Source organism: Denticeps clupeoides, unplaced genomic scaffold, assembly GCF_900700375.1.
Source record: "Denticeps clupeoides unplaced genomic scaffold, fDenClu1.1, whole genome shotgun sequence".
In the NCBI taxonomy this organism is placed as follows: domain Eukaryota; kingdom Metazoa; phylum Chordata; class Actinopteri; order Clupeiformes; family Denticipitidae; genus Denticeps; species Denticeps clupeoides.
The window spans coordinates 78843-96190 of NW_021630093.1; the positions used below are offsets into that span (position 1 = coordinate 78843).

The 17348-nt window shown below is 52.8% G+C and overlaps 2 protein-coding genes across 3 annotated transcripts; one reads left to right on the forward strand and one right to left on the reverse strand.

The window, feature by feature from the left end:
* Positions 1-2336: 2336 nt before the first annotated feature.
* LOC114783380 (fascin-2-like) lies at positions 2337-11009 on the forward strand. The gene is made up of 5 exons (XM_028968852.1): positions 2337-5518; positions 9629-9785; positions 9880-10001; positions 10087-10254; positions 10323-11009. Exons 1-5 carry the CDS (start codon positions 4708-4710, stop codon positions 10526-10528), a joined length of 1464 nt encoding a protein of 487 aa, XP_028824685.1. The 5' UTR covers positions 2337-4707; the 3' UTR covers positions 10529-11009.
* LOC114783378 (Fanconi anemia core complex-associated protein 100-like) lies at positions 10897-16635 on the reverse strand. 2 transcript variants are annotated; one of them, XM_028968849.1, is made up of 7 exons: positions 16440-16635; positions 15837-15955; positions 14671-15428; positions 13647-14584; positions 13444-13560; positions 11338-11424; positions 10897-11256 (listed from the first exon to the last, which is right to left on the reverse strand). In XM_028968849.1, the coding sequence occupies exons 1-7, from the start codon at positions 16602-16604 to the stop codon at positions 11131-11133; spliced, it is 2310 nt and encodes a 769-aa protein (XP_028824682.1). In that variant the 5' UTR covers positions 16605-16635; the 3' UTR covers positions 10897-11130. The 2 variants fall into 2 exon arrangements, with proteins under 2 accessions (XP_028824682.1, XP_028824680.1); XM_028968847.1 differs by having other exon boundaries at positions 13647-14587.
* Between the last annotated feature and the right edge of the window lie 713 nt (positions 16636-17348).

Genomic DNA, 17348 nt, shown 5'->3' on the forward strand with positions numbered 1-17348 from the left:
CGGAGGCGGTGGGGTGGGGTGGGGTGGGGTGTGGCGGGGCGGGGCGGGGCGGGGCTCCTTCACTGGAAGATTTGATTTGCATCGTTGCATAAACCACCACTGACGGGCAACACTGATGCATGAACTCATTTGGGTGGAGAAGAAAGGACGTGCGCTTCACGTCTTTTGTTTAGTGTCGTAGTGGGTGGGTGGTGAAGGGACGGCGCAGGAAAGGGGGGAGGAAGTCGGGAGGACGGAGAGATGGTGCTGATGAAGAGGGGAGGAAGCGGGACGGACGCATGTGGACAGTGACAGATGGACGGAGCGGGACGAGCTGGGTGGAAAATGATGAGGAGAAGCAGGGAGAGAGACAGAGAGAGAGAGAGAGAGAGAGAGGCGGAAGATCACAGGTTGAGGGGAACGAGGAGATGAAACGATGACAGCGGAACAGGGGAACTTGGCTGTGTGAGTGGAGGGCTTGAGGTTGTTCCCCACAGTGCAGAGAAATAGCTGCATGGCGGTTAATAGGGTAGAAAGGGCTGGGGGCTGTTAACTCTGAAATGTTCATTTTTAAACTCTCTCTCTCTCTCTCTCTCTCTCTCTCTCCCTCTCTCTCGCTGACAATTGCATTCCCTCCCCGGGCTCTGTGTAATGATAGCTATTTGAGTGTCATCAGAGGAGCTGGGTAATGGTCTCTAAAGCACCATTTCACCGTGAACCTGGCAGCGCCGCCGTCCAAAAAACATCTGGTGCGCTGCTGAGAGCGTCCGTGGTGCCAGGCACGCAACATCAAGACCGCACAACACGAGAAGCCCTCGCCAGGCCCGGTCCAGCGCAGACGACGCACTTCAAGAATAATCGGAATAACAACGAGTACAGCGGGTGCAAAGGCACGTGTCCTCTTTCACGTCCACCTTCATTTACAATCATGACAGCAAGATATGAGGTGTGGTCGTGTGTTTCAGAAGAATCAGAATTCTGATCCTGATATGAGGTGTGGTCGTGTGTTTCAGAAGAATCAGAATTCTGATCCTGATATGAGGTGTGGTCATGTGTTTCAGAAGAATCAGAATTCTGATTCTGAATCTACTGATCCTGATATGAGGTGTGGTCGTGTGTTTCAGAAGAATCAGAATTCTGATCCTGATATGAGGTGTGGCCGTGGGTTTGTGCAGCTAAATGTGGGTATTTTCATGAATTTGTGTGTCATATTTAGTACCTTTGTGCCTGTTTTCTCCTTCCTTTGTGAGTCTTTACATGAAAGAGCTTGATATGGGAGCGTAATACTCTCTCTCTCTCTCCCTGTATCTCACTGCCTTCCACAATGACATGACTGACCTCTAGTGACGACTGCCAGTACACTGCCTGCCTCATGAACTTTCCTGACTAGACACACCTCAGTTTCATTCCGAACTTGTCCTCACTGCAGGAACACGTCACCATGTTTACCCGTCTTACGTTGTTCTTCTGGTGGTCTGGGCCTGCGCTCTGATGCTCCTCCTGCAGCTCCCTGCATCATTTCCACCTTTTGATGATCTAGGCTGGTCGATATTAAACGTATCGCATCAGCAGCATAAAACAATCGTATTTTGCTCAGAAGATCTGTATATCGTGATAGACTGTGCACATTATAGTGTTTTTGTAGAAACCACTTCTGGGCGGAACAGCGCCTCTACCTGCGTGGAGTGCAGGACGGTTCCTACACTGAACGCACCACGTTGCAACGGGACGCTTTACCGCTCGTGCTGCAGTAAAACTGCCTCTTTCTCCCATTAACTCCTGTATGTCTGATGGACATGTTCTGGTGGACATGTTCTCCTTGCGTCTTCCGCCATGCAAATCCGTACCCTGTCGTGCTAATGAAATAACCAATTACCATAAAATGAAGGGGTCCAGTTATCGTACATTATGGGATTTTTTGGAATTATTGATTGTACAGAGGGCAAAAATTATGGTATAAATATGATAATTATCATACGTCTGGCAACACTTATAAGTGCATGTTGGAACTACCTCAATTCAATGTATTTTTTAACAAAAGTTGCCATTTATAAGTTTTGAGACCAATAATCCCCCAAATTTCTCAAAATAGTGCAAATAATAATGAATTGGGAGTGAGTAGCGATTCATTAAAGCTGCGTGCGCTGGACTGAACACGTAATAGTGGATGAGCTGTAATGAGTGGAACCGGGTACGCGGTCCTATCCATACATTACCGCCCAATACTTTACTAATTAAAGGAAACAGATTGAATTGGAGGCTCGGAACGCCTTGATTAGAGGTTGAGGCTGGACGGTGTGGTGAAAATACATCTGCTACCGTGATGAATTTGAGAGGGTAAGACGAGATTGTCAGAGTGCAGACGTCAGAAGGCCCGGGGCGAAAGTTGAGATGGACCTAGTTGGGTTGAGTACAGAACCCGTCCGACCTCAGTCGAGGAGGAGGAATAGGACCCCTGTTTCTCAGGTGGGGTCCATCCTCTTGGAGAAACCCTAGCCTCCATCACAGGAAAGAGAAACAGATGTGAACTGGAAATCAGAGCTTGTGACTGGCATCTGCCATTTGGCCCCAGCGGGGCCTTCGACGTCTTTCATCTGCTGACCGTCTGCTTGATTCGGACCAAACTCGTGGAACTGTGCTGCAACCAATCACCGCTAAATCAAACCTGGATCACTAGCACAACACTTGCAATATGACAACGACAACAACACAAAGTTGTCCAGTTACTTTGTAGGTCATTTGTAGGCCGACAAAGGACCCAGAACGGTAATGTTCTAAAATGGTTCCAGAGTAAATTTCTCTTCCACAAACCTATAACTTCTTCTCTAACCTATAACCTCGAAGTTTTGCCCGGAAACAACGAGAGCGCCCACCAGTGGTGTGAAACTCAAACCAGCCGCACGTGTCACGGTTGCCAGTCAAGCTACCGTTAGTTTCTGAGTGTAACATGAAGCCAATTGGGCCCCGTCAAACCCTGCTGGTCCTTCTGATTTAATCCATTTTAGACTTCCATTCTGTAGACGTTCCATTCTAGCTGGAGCCGGTACTTTTGTTGCGGCCGTGAGCTCTGGTGGATCATTGAATTTGATCGGTTTCAAATAACATTTGGTGGCTGAAGCAGCCTGAAGGAACTCGGTTGTCGGTTGTAAACAGGGTTTGTTATCAGCTTTCTGAACATCACTGGCGTAAGATTGGACTTCCATTATTCTCTGCGGCGAGGAGCGGAGTATGCTCAGGTTAATTCCCGATCTAGCAAGTCTGTACATTTTGGAAAAGTTTGATGTTTCAGGTGCCTGCGAGTTTGCTTGGGTGTGAGTGTGCATGTAGATTATTTTATGGTACACGTTTAATATGCTTTATTTGCACTAATTATTGTTTGGAGTTTGTAGAATTATGTTAGTATTTAAACAAATATCTAATCTTACTGACAGATGGATGGTCTTACACCCGGGACCCTGGACGGAGGGGCCGTTAGGGGATTAGAATGCTCTAATAATGTAGTGGGATAACTGAAAGGCAGATTAGGGCCCTACAGGACAGACAATGTCTTCATAATGTCCAGAAGTCACAGACTGACGAATATTTAGCATGCAGGCCAGTCCAGAGGTTTAAATAAAGCATTTATGCATTTGATCTGAGATAACTGCTCAATCATCCCTGAGCCCCACACACACACACACACTCACACACACTCCTGCCCTAATAAAGAGCATGGAATGAGAGAAGGCATGTAACTGTACACCAGATGTACACTGGAAAGCGGATACGCAGGTCGGGCCACTACTATTGGGTCTACAGCCGGGTTCTGGTTACTGAGCATTGTGTCCAGCCCACATCATTGAGGAGGACAAGAGTGAGGAGCAGGATAAAGACAGCCCTGGACCAAACAGCGTCTGGATTACAGTCCCTCTAAAAGGGTCTCTGGCACACGGGCAGGTCAGAAAGGAGAATCGGGACACATGAACAAGGCACCTTGTCACCAGAACGTGGTCAGGCAGAGGTAGCACCGTCCTGCCTGGTCATCCTGGCAGCGAAAGGGATGCTGACGCACCGGTCAGGTCCGCTTCTCGTTGAAATCACAGACGGGGAACCATCGATCTAAAGATGTATCTGTTTAAGGGACGGGGACACGGATCAGTCCTGCAGCTAATCACCAGGGAGATATGAATAGAAAGAAAGGACCAGGAAGAGAAAGCGAAGAGCACCAGGTCTGTAAATGAGGAGACGTGACGAGGGAATTGGCTTGAATCGGGAGTCCACCGTAGAAACTGGACTTCTATAATCTGGTAGAAAGAGGGGGGACGAGGAGGCCGACGGGGAGAAACAGCCGGTCGGATAAAGTGACGTCAGTGGCCTGCTGGATTGAGGTGTTGAGTCGTGCTGATTTTAATCTGAGCTGATTAAGGAACAGAAGGAAAAAAGCGCTCCTGTCGAGAGACGGGAAGATACGCTTTTACGCCCGGGAGAGACGGGGGGCAAAGTGAAAGGAGCAGAACAAGACAAAAATAACCGACGACCACGCCACTATCTGAAAGAGCCGCCGCACATATCTCGAAAACAAGGACAAAGCGGGGAGATACCACAGATACGACGGCAAACTACAAAGGACTTAATACTGCTGGGGGCTCTCGAGAGAACAGAGGGGGGAAAGAGTCTTGATTCACATTCCTTCGCCCCCTCTCTCCCCCTCCCTACCCTTCCCAGGATCCCACTGCACTGCAGGCCACCATGCCCACTAATGGAAGCAAAGCGCTCAAGCTGCAATTTGGGCTCATCAACCACGAGAGCCGGTATCTTACCGCGGAAGCCTTCGGCTTTAAGGTGAACGCCGCCGCTCCAAGTCTGAAGAAGAAGCAGATATGGACCTTGGAGCAGGATGATCAGGTTGTCTACTTGCGCTCCCACCTGGGCCGCTACTTGGCCACTGATAAAGATGGCAAAGTCACCTGTGAGGCTGAGAGCAAAGAGAGCGACTGTCGGTTTCTGATCGTAGCGCAGTCCGATGGCCGCTGGGCTCTACAGTCGGAACCGTATCTGCGATTCTTCGGAGGCTCGGTGGACTACTTGTCCTGCTTCGCCCAGACCATTGGTGACCCTGAGCTCTGGGCGGTTCACCTGGCTTTGCATCCGCAGGCCAACCTCCTCAGCGTTGCCCGAAAACGCTACGCTCACCTGTCTGCACCTGACGGTGAGATCGCAGTGGACAGCAACATTCCCTGGGGAGTGGACGCCCTGCTCACCCTGGTATACCTGGACGGGAAGTACTGCCTGAAGACCAGCGACAGCCGCTTCTTGGGGAACGACGGCAAGCTTTCTCTGGAGAGCGGCCGGAGCACGGGCTACACCCTGGAGTTCAGGTCTGGAAAGCTGGCCTTCAAGGACTGTGAAGGGAAGTACCTGACACCCATGGGACCCACTGGTACCCTGCGTTCCGGAAGGTGCACCAAGCCTGGCAAGGATGAACTCTTTGACCTGGAGGAGAGCCACCCACAGGTGGTGTTCCAGGCAGCCAACAGCAGATTTGTCTCCATCCGACAAGGTAACAAATAAAAGCAACAACAACACCATTTATTTCTTATAGAACCCATAATCACATACAGCACGTCTCAATGGACTTTGACGGACCCTACAGTTGACAGAAAAAAGATGGGAAGGAACGTTGGGAAGGAGAGATAGAGACGGACCCCCTTTCAGTGTAGAGTGACCCTGCAGGTGGTGTCAGTACAGGGCTGGTGACGATGGTGGTAGCTGTTACGATGGTGGTAGCTGTGGTGACCCTCTGGTATGTTTCATGCTAAGTCGTCTCGTCAGCAGTTCATTGCAAGGGACCATCTGGTGGTCTCTTCATTCGTCTGTGAAAAATGCTTGCTGACCTTTTGCCATTTTTTCCCTTTTTAGGAAACATGGCATCCATGGCATTTTCCTAGAAAAACACCGCACTCACATTATTTGTATGTTGCAGCTGATTATGGAATATTGACTTGTGGTTTCAACATCTGCTGCTAAACCTGGGATGTTACTTGGTATTATGATCCAGCCTGTTCATTTGACGTATAGGCAGAAAGGTTGTATACTGGTATATAATGGGAAATTGGAAAATGTCCCATTTAAAAAAGCATCCAGTGCATTGTGGGCGTCTGCTAAGATGCCATAATGTTGATGGCCCACCATTAGGCCCACGCTGGGTTCTTCTTGAGTCAGTGCTGGGAGTTCCTGCTGACTTGAGTATATCAAGATGCAGTTGTTGTTGTTTCCGTTCTGGTTCCTACAAGTGTCGCAGATCATCATGCAGACCTTTGACATGAGATGTGAGAGGAGCTGCTGTTGTGATCTGTTGCCAATAAATGTCTGCGGACCACAACGTAGGTTCAGTTTAGTGAAGGCTCAGTCCCATGCAGAATTTTTTCATCTAGCATGATCTCCATTATCTCTACCTCATTGTCCCTAGTTAGCATTGGGGTAAATCGCGGCGTTGTCTCCAGAAAGCTGGGCCTCCGGCTCATCCTCCCACTTCCTCTCTTGGCTCCTCGCGCCAACACCCACAGCCATTTGTTTTCTGTCTCCATCCCAATACAGAGATAAGACAGGGAAGGAGGAAGACGATTCTGATGAAGCCTCGCACACACAGAGATACACACTCCAACGCCGTGGCGAGCTGCAATAAATAATTGATTGGCAAGGGGGGCATTTCATTGATGGCGGAGTCGGCTTTCAGAAACGCGAGCCTTCCGCCGGCTTTCTTTATCTGAGATCCACGCGACACACCGGGGCACAATGGGGGACGCAAATCATAGATCCTCCGGGGACGGCTCACAGGCAAAAGAGCTGCACACAAAACACACAATGGGGTGTGTGAAAGTGTGTGCGGAGAGAGAGTAAGACGGGAGGGAAAGCGGCACGGTTGCTGCTACAATAGCTCGGCTATCTGACATGCTACGAGGACATGGGACAGGTTGGACCGGGCGCACCGATGAATTAGTTCCTGGTCCCCGAGGGGTGCGAGGTTCCACACTGTTCCCTGTTCAGCTGAAGGCACGATGGGGACAGGGGAAACGCACTACATGCCAAGAGAATTAGATCCTGATGAACTGGAATCATCTTTATTTTTTATATTCTAGGACTATTTATGTGCTTATTTGTATGGTGAACTTTTCCATTATAAAAGTTATACATGGTGTCTGTACTGTCCACGTCCTGCCGTGACCATGTAAATTTCCTATCTCGTCTTTGCTCTAGTTATGCGTACAGTACGCCAGGGGAACCCAATACACACGCGGGTTTCAGGTGTTTTCTGAGCAAAGTCCCTCATTCCCGGGGACAATTAGAGGACTGATTGTCTTCTCAGTTTACGCACTTCGTCCCTGTGGATAAAATATCAATATATTGATTTTCATGATTCACGTGTTTATTCTGGATTAATATAAAAATGAACTGGCGATATATATATATATATATATATATAAAAAACTCATTTACGTCTTTCCTGTCAGCTATCGTCTAGTGGCGCTTTATTTCTAAATGATCAGATTACTGATGAAGGACTTTATTGGACGGGCCAGTACTGTGTTTGTATCACTGGTCCAGGGTTGGACAGACCTGCAGGTCCTTTGGAAAAATGGAACCAACTTGGAGGCTTTTAGACGATCACTGAAACGCTTCCAGCTAATTCACTGTCAAACTTCAAATGTTCCGGGTCTCGGAGACAAAGGAAAGGCACATACCAGATGGACAATTTATGCCTAATGACAGAAACATGCATGTCTGCGCACATCCCTCTCTGCTGAAAAAGAAAGGGGGGAAGGAGGAGATGCAATTAGGAGCAGTAATTCAGTTAATGGAGGCGCTCGTTCATTTTGCACAGTCTCTCAGCGTGATGGAAGCGGCCAAGGACCATTTTTCCCTTTCCAAATTGCGCGGTGAAAGTAGCGCGGTCCCGGGGTGCATTAAGGGCTTTGCCGCCCATAAAAACACAACCCCGCTAATGGCCCTGCAGTCAGTCACCACGGAGCGGCACAAGGTGACAGAGTTCCACCAGCGCTCACGTCACGAGCGCCGAGTTGTGCCGCGGTGCGCCTTCCGCTCCGGAGAGAGAGTCGGGTAGGCCGGAGGAGAGATGCGGGGTGTCGCCTTCCCCTCCATGATTAATGAACGAGCAACTTTTAGATAATTACCGATAACCGCTCTGGTTTGGCCAGGACAGGACCTGGTGGACAGAGCGGCCTGGATCGTTCCGTCATGGCTCTACCGACGATAAGCGCTGGTGAACATTACTTGGCAAAAAAAAAAAGAGACTTCCTTTTGTCCACCAGGCCTGGACTGTCAATTGGACTGAAAGCCCTCGCAGCGATCGGCCCGTCTCCCTGCTCCGCCGGTGGCTACGGTTTCCTGCCGGTAAATTGAGAAGCCGTATTGTGTATTGGGGTGAGGTCATCCTCGGCCGATCGGAGGGGAGATACGGGCGACCCCGCGGCCCGGCTCAGCTCATCCGGAGATTGCGGCGGAACGGCGTCTGGTGGTAGAAGGAGCGGGAGGGTCCTTGTTGGCTTTTGTTGCCGGGGTATCGGCGTGGTGGCGAATTCCCAACTCCAGCTACGAAGAGCGCCTTTCATTCGCCGAGATGTGTTTTGCAGGCGCGGCCACATTCACACACGTCAATTCCCACCGGAAAAAACGGCACGCCTGAGTGGCCGATGCTTTCAGGCCGAGCCGAGGGTCCCGCTGTGCCGAGCTAAAGCCGAGCCATCGGTCCGGCCCCCCGCCCTCCTTCTTCCTTTCTTCTCCCCTGCCCGGGGCCCGGAGCAGCCTTGGAAAGCCGCTTATTGGGCCCCGCGGCGCACGCCGAGAACCTCGAGCGAGGGATCCCGGTTGTAAAGGGATTAAGGAAACGATCGAGCGGATATTTTTGGACGTGTCTAATTCGAGCCTGAGCCGGCACGGCAACCTGTCCCTCGGCTCTCCGGCCAGCGTCACCGGGGACGCCCGGGACGATGAAGAGGTGACGGGGCTTCATCGTACCCCATTTCCCCAGGTCTTTAATGGTCTCTAAAAGCCCGACCTTCTTCCTCTCCGCTGCTTCTCGTATTGATTTGTGTCACTAAAGGCGAAACCCCGCGAGGTCCCTCTCACCTTCTCACCCGATTGATGCTGCTTTATGGAGCCGCGTACGTACGGCCTCGCTGTGCCGCGCTAACGCTGTTAGCATTCGAGTAAATACGAGTGCGACGCAGGCTTCGTCCCGGACGGTTTCAGGCCCAGAACGGAGGAACAGCTCGGCCTGCTGAGGGAGTAGACTCTTCTCCGTCTTGGCCCCTCGGTGGTGGAATGAACTTCCAGCTCAGTCACTGAGCACCTTCACACGGCAGCTCAAGACCTTCCTCTTTAGAGAAGATTTAGATGGACTTGTAACCTTCTTCTGTATAGAAACTAGAACAGAGTGAATAAAAAGATTGTATTCATAGTTGGGGGTCCTGGTGAACCAGAACTGACCACTTCATCCATGGTGACATGGAAGCACGTTGTAAGTCGCTCTGGATACGGGCGCCTGGTAAATGCTGTAGATGAGTAAACCGGGGCTGTTCAGGAAACGCCACGTTTGAGTCACGTCTCCGTACTGCGTTCTGCTCCGATTTGTCCTGTATTACCTCCTCAGGCGTCAGCATCTCAGCCAATCAGGACGATGAGACGGACCTGGAGACGTTCCAGATGGAGATCGACAGGGACAGTAAAAAGTGCATGTTCAGGACCAACGAGGGGAAGTACTGGACCCTGGTGGCCCACGGGGGCATCCAGTCCACGGCCACGGAGACGTAAGCGCGGCGGGCCCATCATGTGAATGAATGTTGGCATGTACGAGATGTTTTTACTGATTGAAACGTACATGTGGACGCGTGTCTGCTACAGAGGTGCCAACACCATGTTCCAGATCGAGTGGCTGGGCCGGCGGGTGGCGCTGCGGGCCAGTAACGGCAAGTACGTCTGCACCAAGAGGAACGGGCAGCTGGCGGCGGTCAGCGACTCTGTGGGTGAGGATCTGGTGACTTCTATCGAGCCTTCACCCCGAGCTGATCCTCGTCACCATCATCACCATCGTCTCACCTGTTCCCGCAGGCGAGGACGAGCAGCTGGTGCTGAAGCTGATCAACCGGCCCATGCTGATCCTGAGAGGCGAGAACGGCTACATCTGCCACCACAAGAACTCCAGCGCGCTCGACGCCAACCGCTCCGTCTACGACATCTTCAGCCTGAGCTTCGGCGACGGCGCCTACCGCATCAGAGGTCGGCGCCACCGGCACCCCGTCCGCATGCAAGACTCCATTCGCTAATCCCATTCTGTCCATCCGCAGGCGCGGGCAGCAGGTTCTGGTTCGTGAACAGCGCCGGCCTGGTGTGCGCCGACGGGGACACGCCCGAGGACTTCTACTTCGAGTTCCTGGAGCACGGCCGCATCGCCATCAGGGGCAAGAACGGGAAGTACCTGCGCGGGGACCAGGGTGGGACCCTGAAGTGTGACGGAGAGAAGGCCGACAGCAGCTCCCTCTGGGAATACTGACCCCTGGTGGACAATCTCGGAACTTTTTATATGTGTCTGTTGATCTTCAGTGTTATTCCTGTACAGGAGAGCTATGTCAGCGATCTGGACCCATAGCACAGTGTTACTTTAGGTGCTTTATCAGACAAAGCTGTCCTAGAAGTCCGTTTATTGTCAGTTTACAGGCAAAAGCCTTGTGTGAGGTGAACCACTAAACTCAGCATCATTCTGAAATCTTTACTCTCCGTCAGTACCAAGAACGTTACACATCAGGCCTTAAACAACACCCCCCTCTTCCCAGGCCCCGCATCACCATCAACACCTAGAACCGCAAGAGCGACCCCTGACCTGCGGTGTGGCTGATGGGGCATCTGGGCGCGTCCTTCGTATAACTTTTCTCGGTGAAATTTAATAAACACGTAAAGTTTCAGTTCATTGTTGCATTCATGTAAACAGAACAAATCTCTCATCTCAGATTGTAATAAAACGAAGGTTCATCTGATCGTCTGTTTTCATCGTATTTATCGCCGCTTTTTCGTGTCTGACAGCAGGGGGCGACACACCGCGGGCCAGACTCCGCCTCCGTATCATTCATACACCAATCCAGTTTTAAAGAGGAGGGGTCACATGACGAGAAGTGGCTCCTCCCTGAGCTGCTGGTAGACCTGCAGCAGTCGCTCTGAGGAGGTTCTGGTTCCGCCGCCCAGCGCCACCGGAACCCGGGCCTGCTGCAGGGCGTCGCCGAGGGCCTGGGGAGGGGTTCAGACAACCTGTATCAGGATGTAGAAAAATAACATGGAGGTGGAGGCGGAACGTGAGGAGCCCGTTACCTCGACCCGCCGTAAAACCCGGCGCAGACTCTCCGCCCGCGGCGCCGCCGACGCCTCACGTTCTACCGACACGCCGCTCAGCAGGTCCTGCAGACACGAGACCACATGATCAGCTTTTTACTCGGCCGCATGAGAGTGAGCGAGTGTAAAGGAGTGTGCGTGCGTATGAGTGTGAGAGAGTGTGTGAGAGAGTGTGTGCGTGCGTATGTGCGTATGAGTGTGAGAGAGTGTGTGCGTGCGTATGTGCGTATGAGTGTGAGAGAGTGTGCGTGTGTATGTGCGTGCGTGCGTGTATGTGCGTGTGTATGAGTGTGTGCGTGTGTATGTGCGTGTGCGTATGAGTGTGAGAGAGTGTGTGCGTGCGTGCGTATGTGCGTATGAGTGTGAGAGTGTGTGCGTGTGTATGTGCGTGCGTGCGTGTATGTGCGTGTGTATGAGTGTGTGCGTGTATGTGCGTGTGTATGAGTGTGTGCGTGTGTATGTGCGTGTGCGTATGAGTGTGAGAGAGTGTGTGCGTGTGTATGTGCGTATGAGTGTGAGAGTGTGTGCGTGCGTATGTGCGTATGAGTGTGAGAGTGTGTGCGTGCGTATGTGCGTATGAGTGAGAGAGTGTGTGCGTGCGTATGTGCGTATGAGTGTGAGAGAGTGTGTGCGTGCGTATGTGCGTATGAGTGTGAGAGAGTGTGTGCGTGCGTATGTGCGTATGAGTGTGAGAGAGTGTGTGCGTGCGTATGTGCGTATGAGAGAGTGTGTGCGTGCGTATGTGCGTATGAGAGAGTGTGTGCGTGTGTATGTGCGTGTGCGTATGAGAGAGTGTGTGCGTGTGTATGTGCGTATGAGAGAGTGTGTGCGTGTGTATGTGCGTGTGCGTATGAGTGTGAGAGAGTGTGTGCGTGTGTATGTGCGTATGAGTGTGAGAGAGTGTGTGCGTGTGTATGTGCGTATGAGTGTGTGTGCGTGCGTATGTGCGTATGCGTATGAGTGTGAGAGAGTGTGTGCGTGCGTATGTGCGTATGAGTGTGAGAGAGTGTGTGCGTGTGTATGTGCGTGTGCGTATGAGTGTGAGAGAGTGTGTGCGTGTGTATGTGCGTGTGCGTATGAGTGTGAGAGAGTGTGTGCGTGTGTATGTGCGTGTGCGTATGAGTGTGAGAGAGTGTGTGCGTGTGTATGTGCGTATGAGCGTGTGTATGTGCGTGTGCGTATGAGTGTGAGAGAGTGTGTGTGTGTGTATGTGCGTATGAGTGTGAGAGTGTGTGCGTGCGTGCGTATGCGTATGAGTGTGAGAGAGTGTGTGCGTGCGTATGTGCGTATGCGTATGAGTGTGAGAGAGTGTGTGCGTGTGTGTGTATGTGCGTATGAGAGAGTGTGTGCGTGTGTATGTGCGTGTGCTTATGAGCGTGTGTATGTGCGTGTGCGTATGAGTGTGAGAGAGTGTGTGTGTGTGTATGTGCGTATGAGTGTGAGTGTGTGCGTGCGTGCGTATGTGCGTATGCGTATGAGTGTGAGAGAGTGTGTGCGTGCGTATGTGTGTGTATGTATGTGCGTGTGTGTGTGTATGTATGTGCGTGTGTGTGTGTATGTATGTGCGCGTGTGTGTGTATGTATGTGCGCGTGTGTGTGTGTATGTATGTGCGCGTGTGTGTGTGTATGTATGTGCGCGTGTGTGTGTGTATGTATGTGCGTGTGTGTATGTATGTGCGTGTGTGTGTGTGTGTGTATGTATGTGCGTGTGTGTGTGTGTGTGTATGTATGTGCGTGTGTGTGTATGTGTGTGCATGTATGTGCGTGTGTATGTGAGTGTGTGTATGAGAGTGTGCGTGTGTATGTGAGTGTGTGTATGAGAGTGTGCGTGTGTGTGCGTGTGTGTATGTATGTGCGTGTGTGTATGTATGTGCGTGTGTGTGTGTGTGTGTATGTATGTGCGTGTGTGTGTGTGTGTATGTATGTGCGTGTGTGTGTATGTATGTGCGTGTGTGTGTATGTATGTGCGTGTGTGTGTGTGGTGTGTATGTATGTGCGTGTGTGTGTGTGTGTGTGTATGTATGTGCGTGTGCGTGTGCATGTATGTGCGTGTGTGTGCGTGTGTGTATGTATGTGCGTGTGTACCTGCACACGACGGAGGATTGCGTGGTGAAGTCCACACACTGCTGCCATGGAGCTGCTCTCCACCTGGAGCTCCACAGCAGCCATCACGGCATCCTGGCTGCAGTCGCTCGGCGCCACCTGCAGGACACAAAGAGAAAAAACCTGTGAGGGGACAATAAGAAATAAATAAATACATCATGAAATTTGACATGATGGTCCGTCACCTCGTTGGCAGCGAGCTGGACACAGTGTCCAGATGGACAGTGGGCGGAGACCCTAGCAGGTACCGGCTGCCCCAGCAGCCAGGTCAACACGGCCGCGCCGAGACCCCCGCGTCCCGGCCCCTTCAGTCGGGACGCGAGGAGCTCGCGGGACACTTTCAGAGCTGCTCTGTAGGACCCCGGTCCGGGTTCCTGTCCTCTCTCCCCGCTCGTCACGCCTCGGCTGCGCAGGAACCTCTGGACCAAGAAGTCAGAGGAGCCGGCGGGTGACGAGGGACGGTCCAGCCGGAGTCCGTCCAGCCAGTCCACCACGAGCGTGTTCAGCGGCAGGCCGACGCAGCTCAGCTGCGGGTTCTCCTCAGAAGAACCCCAAACCGCTCCCATGGAGAACATTAGGGAAGTGTGCACCTGCAGGGGGAGCGTGAGGTCACACGCCGTCCCCAGGGGCACGTCCACGCCGGTCCTTCGGCCCGGTTCCAGTTTCTGGAGGACGAACGAGTGAGTGACGGCGGCCGAGCGGGACACGGACTGGACCTGGACGGACAGAGACCAGCCCGGTTCCAGAACATGGGGGCTGTGGTTCTCCAGAGTGCAGCGCAGCATCAGGGCGTCTTCCTGCAGCACGCTGCTCCAGCTGGTGACACCGTGGCACGTGATCGGCCGCGCCGCCTCTCCGGCCTTCCGAGGGGACAGCAGCAGGCTGCTGACGTTCAGGACCTGGTTGAGGAGCCGGAGAACCTCCTTCCGGTCCTTCACGCTGCTTTTCAGTGAAGAAGCCCTCACCCAGACGTCCCCGATGGCCGCCAGCAGATCCTTCACTCTCTGGCCAGCCAGCGTAGAAGGAAGCCTGGCGGAGCTCCGCGCCTCCGACCCCTGCGGCAGCGTGACCTTCTGGAGCTGTCCCGTGAGGGACAGAGCCAGCAGCTCCACCACAGCACCCCCTGCTGGACAAACAGCACAAATCAAGAGGAACAGCTGCAGGCTGGCTCCTCCCCACCGGGATTTCAAACCATCACGCACGTTCTACCTTCAGCTGGGTTCCAGGTGAGGGACAGAGCCGTTACCCGGGACACGTTCAGACTGACCGGCACCTGACCCGGGGTCAGCTGCAGGGTCACCAGGTCAGCGGCGGTGCTGTAGTACAGACGGCTGCCGTCCAGACAGGCACAGGCCACAGGACCCCTCACGTCCAGCTCCCTGAAGTCCTCCACCTTCCCCTCGGAGTCAGAGTCTCTGGTCGTCACCAGCAGCACCCGTCCCTGCTGGCCAACCGCTACCAGGCCCTGGGGGCCACCGGAGGTCCCGAGGAGGACGAGCGGCTGCTCCAGGCTGTGCAGCACGCTTGGTCTGACCTTCTGCTCTGATGACCGGAGCCCACAGAGAGGGAGGCAGAGAAGGCGGCCATCAGGAAGACCACAAAGAACCGCGGGGCAGCGGAGAAGGGCCGCGTCCACCCCGAACAGCAGTCGGTAGAGCACAGGCTCCAGGTAGAGATGACCGGGCGGGTCCGTTCTTCCAGGAGCCGCGCCGTCGCTGGGGTGAACAACACACATCACCGGACTTCCCAGCTCCGCCCGGTCTCCCTGAGGAGGAACGACGAGTACGGAGCTTTCAAACAGCTTCTCCGCGCGTTTATAAAGACTGAGGACCCACGACGCGCCACGCAGGGACAGCGTGGCCAGGGTCTCCTCCGCCACGGCCTCCTCCACCACGACGAAGCAGCAGATCCCCTCGTCTCTCAGCACCGCGGCTTCTGGAGGAACCGGCAGCAGAACCGGGTCAGGACTGAAATCAGACAAATCGTACCGACACCATCAACCCCGCGTTATAAAACCGTACTCAGCGGTTTACCGAGCTCTTATACGGAATCTATGCGGCTTTTCAATTACTCACAAGTCAAATTTTCAAGGCCAAGCCCGAATAAAATGGACTGGCATAGAAGTCAATTCGATTTCCATGACTCTTCCGTAACTTCACGGAAACTTTATTTCATATTCCTGGAAAATTCTTTTTTTCAAATTGCATAACTTTTCCAGGTTTTTAATGACGACATGTCTGCACTGCAGCAGTTGCTTTTAGTCTCGTGTATAGTGACAATAAGAAACGCAGGACAGGAAGTGACGTCATGCGTATAAAACATGAAAGATGAACAAATCGCTTGATTCACATTTTCCTCCGGAAGCTCGGCTTCACCTGGGGCCGGGTGGCAGGGTGACGCGGTGTATCCCCGCATTCTCACACAGGACATAAAACTGGTGGCGGCCAGCAGCCGGGAGCAGGAGGGTCACGGCCGAGTCGAACTGCAGCACCGCCTGGAGTCGAACAGAACGGAGTCGAGTCAGAGTCGAATCGCGCAGCGAGTCAGCGGGATTAAACAAAAAGACCAGAAACCTGCTCTTTCACGAAGTCACGTGTGTCCGTCAACTTACACACATGTTGGTTTTTTTTTTAAACGCTGCAGTCGATAAATTGCGAAAACGCGAAATGGTTCTAAGTCTCTTTTGACTGTATACGACGTTTCAAAATAAAAGCCGAACCCCAAAGCCAACCCTGAAATCTGCGGCTTCCACAAGAGAGAAAGCTGGATGATCCGTGATGGATTTACACGCGTAATTTAACCCAAACCTGAAAGGCGCCATATTAACGTATGTTAATCCCTGTCCCTGTCTTTCCATTTGGAACTTGTATTTTGGAACGTCGCATGCCGTCGTATCGGCTGCAGTAACAGAAACGTTGACGGAGAGCGGAACATTTCTGGTAAGAGAAAATCCAGCGAAGGTCTTGTGAACGTCGGACCTCCACCGAGAGCAGCGCGGACTCCTGGCGGCCGAAGACGAGCACCTCCCTCTCCCCGCGGGCGACCAGGACCCGCGAGTCCCGGGCCAGCAGCCGCGGCCTGCGGGCGGACACGGCGCTGCCCAGACCCGCCAGGGTCCGCACGGAGCACCGGGCCGACGCCATCGTCGCGCCGGGCGCCAGCCAATCACAACGCCCGCTCTTCTTCATCGGCGAGAAGCCGTCGGTTCGAGCTCGTCGCTGCCCACAGCGCCCCCTGTCTGTTGGGCGACGTCATCAGAGAATCATAAATCTTTTAATTATCATAAATAAATAAGAAACGCCTTCGAGGAAATTAAAGCCCACTGAGCCCAGCTGAGATAAATAACTATTAAAGCACCATGCATGGACATGCTTGTAAGAGTATCAGACATGGAGACAAACACAGAGCCAAATATAGACTCATACTGACACTTGTACAGCGGTACAATGAAGTGCGCCCGACATCAGAAGGTTGTGGGTTCGAATCCTGAACAGGTCAAGGTGCCATCAGGGTCCCCTTGATCAAGGTAACGTCCCCAAACGATGCTCAGTAGGGCGATGGTTAAATGTTGTGTCTTCACAATGACAATCGCTTCACTTTCACATCCGATGCACGGATCATACAGGAACAAATTCAGGGTGCAGGGTATCTGTCCACCTGGGATGTTCTCACCACATGCCCACACTCTAGCGGGTAAGAAAGCAGGTTTGAATCCCAAATCGAGATGCCACTGAACAAGGTACCGGGGCAGTGGTGGCCTAGCGGTTAAGGAAGTGGCCCCGTAATCAGAAGGTTGCCGGTTCAAATCCTGAACTTCCCCTTGATTAAGGTCCCGTCCTCACACGCTGCTCCCCGGGTGCCGGTCATGGCTGCCCACTGCTCACCAA

Excerpts from the sequence above, each read along its gene's own strand:
- LOC114783380 (XM_028968852.1), top strand. The coding sequence starts at position 4,708 with ATGCCCACTAATGGAAGCAAAGCGCTCAAGCTGCAATTTGGGCTCATC. Across the intron at positions 5,519-9,628 it reads ATTTGTCTCCATCCGACAAG|GCGTCAGCATCTCAGCCAAT; the intron begins GTAACAAATAAA and ends TTACCTCCTCAG. Across the intron at positions 10,255-10,322 it reads CGGCGCCTACCGCATCAGAG|GCGCGGGCAGCAGGTTCTGG; the intron begins GTCGGCGCCACC and ends GTCCATCCGCAG.
- LOC114783378 (XM_028968847.1), bottom strand. The coding sequence starts at position 16,604 with ATGGCGTCGGCCCGGTGCTCCGTGCGGACCCTGGCGGGTCTGGGCAGC. Across the intron at positions 14,588-14,670 it reads CACCTGGAACCCAGCTGAAG|CAGGGGGTGCTGTGGTGGAG; the intron begins GTAGAACGTGCG and ends CTGTTTGTCCAG. Across the intron at positions 11,425-13,443 it reads CAATCCTCCGTCGTGTGCAG|GACCTGCTGAGCGGCGTGTC; the intron begins GTACACACGCAC and ends TCGTGTCTGCAG.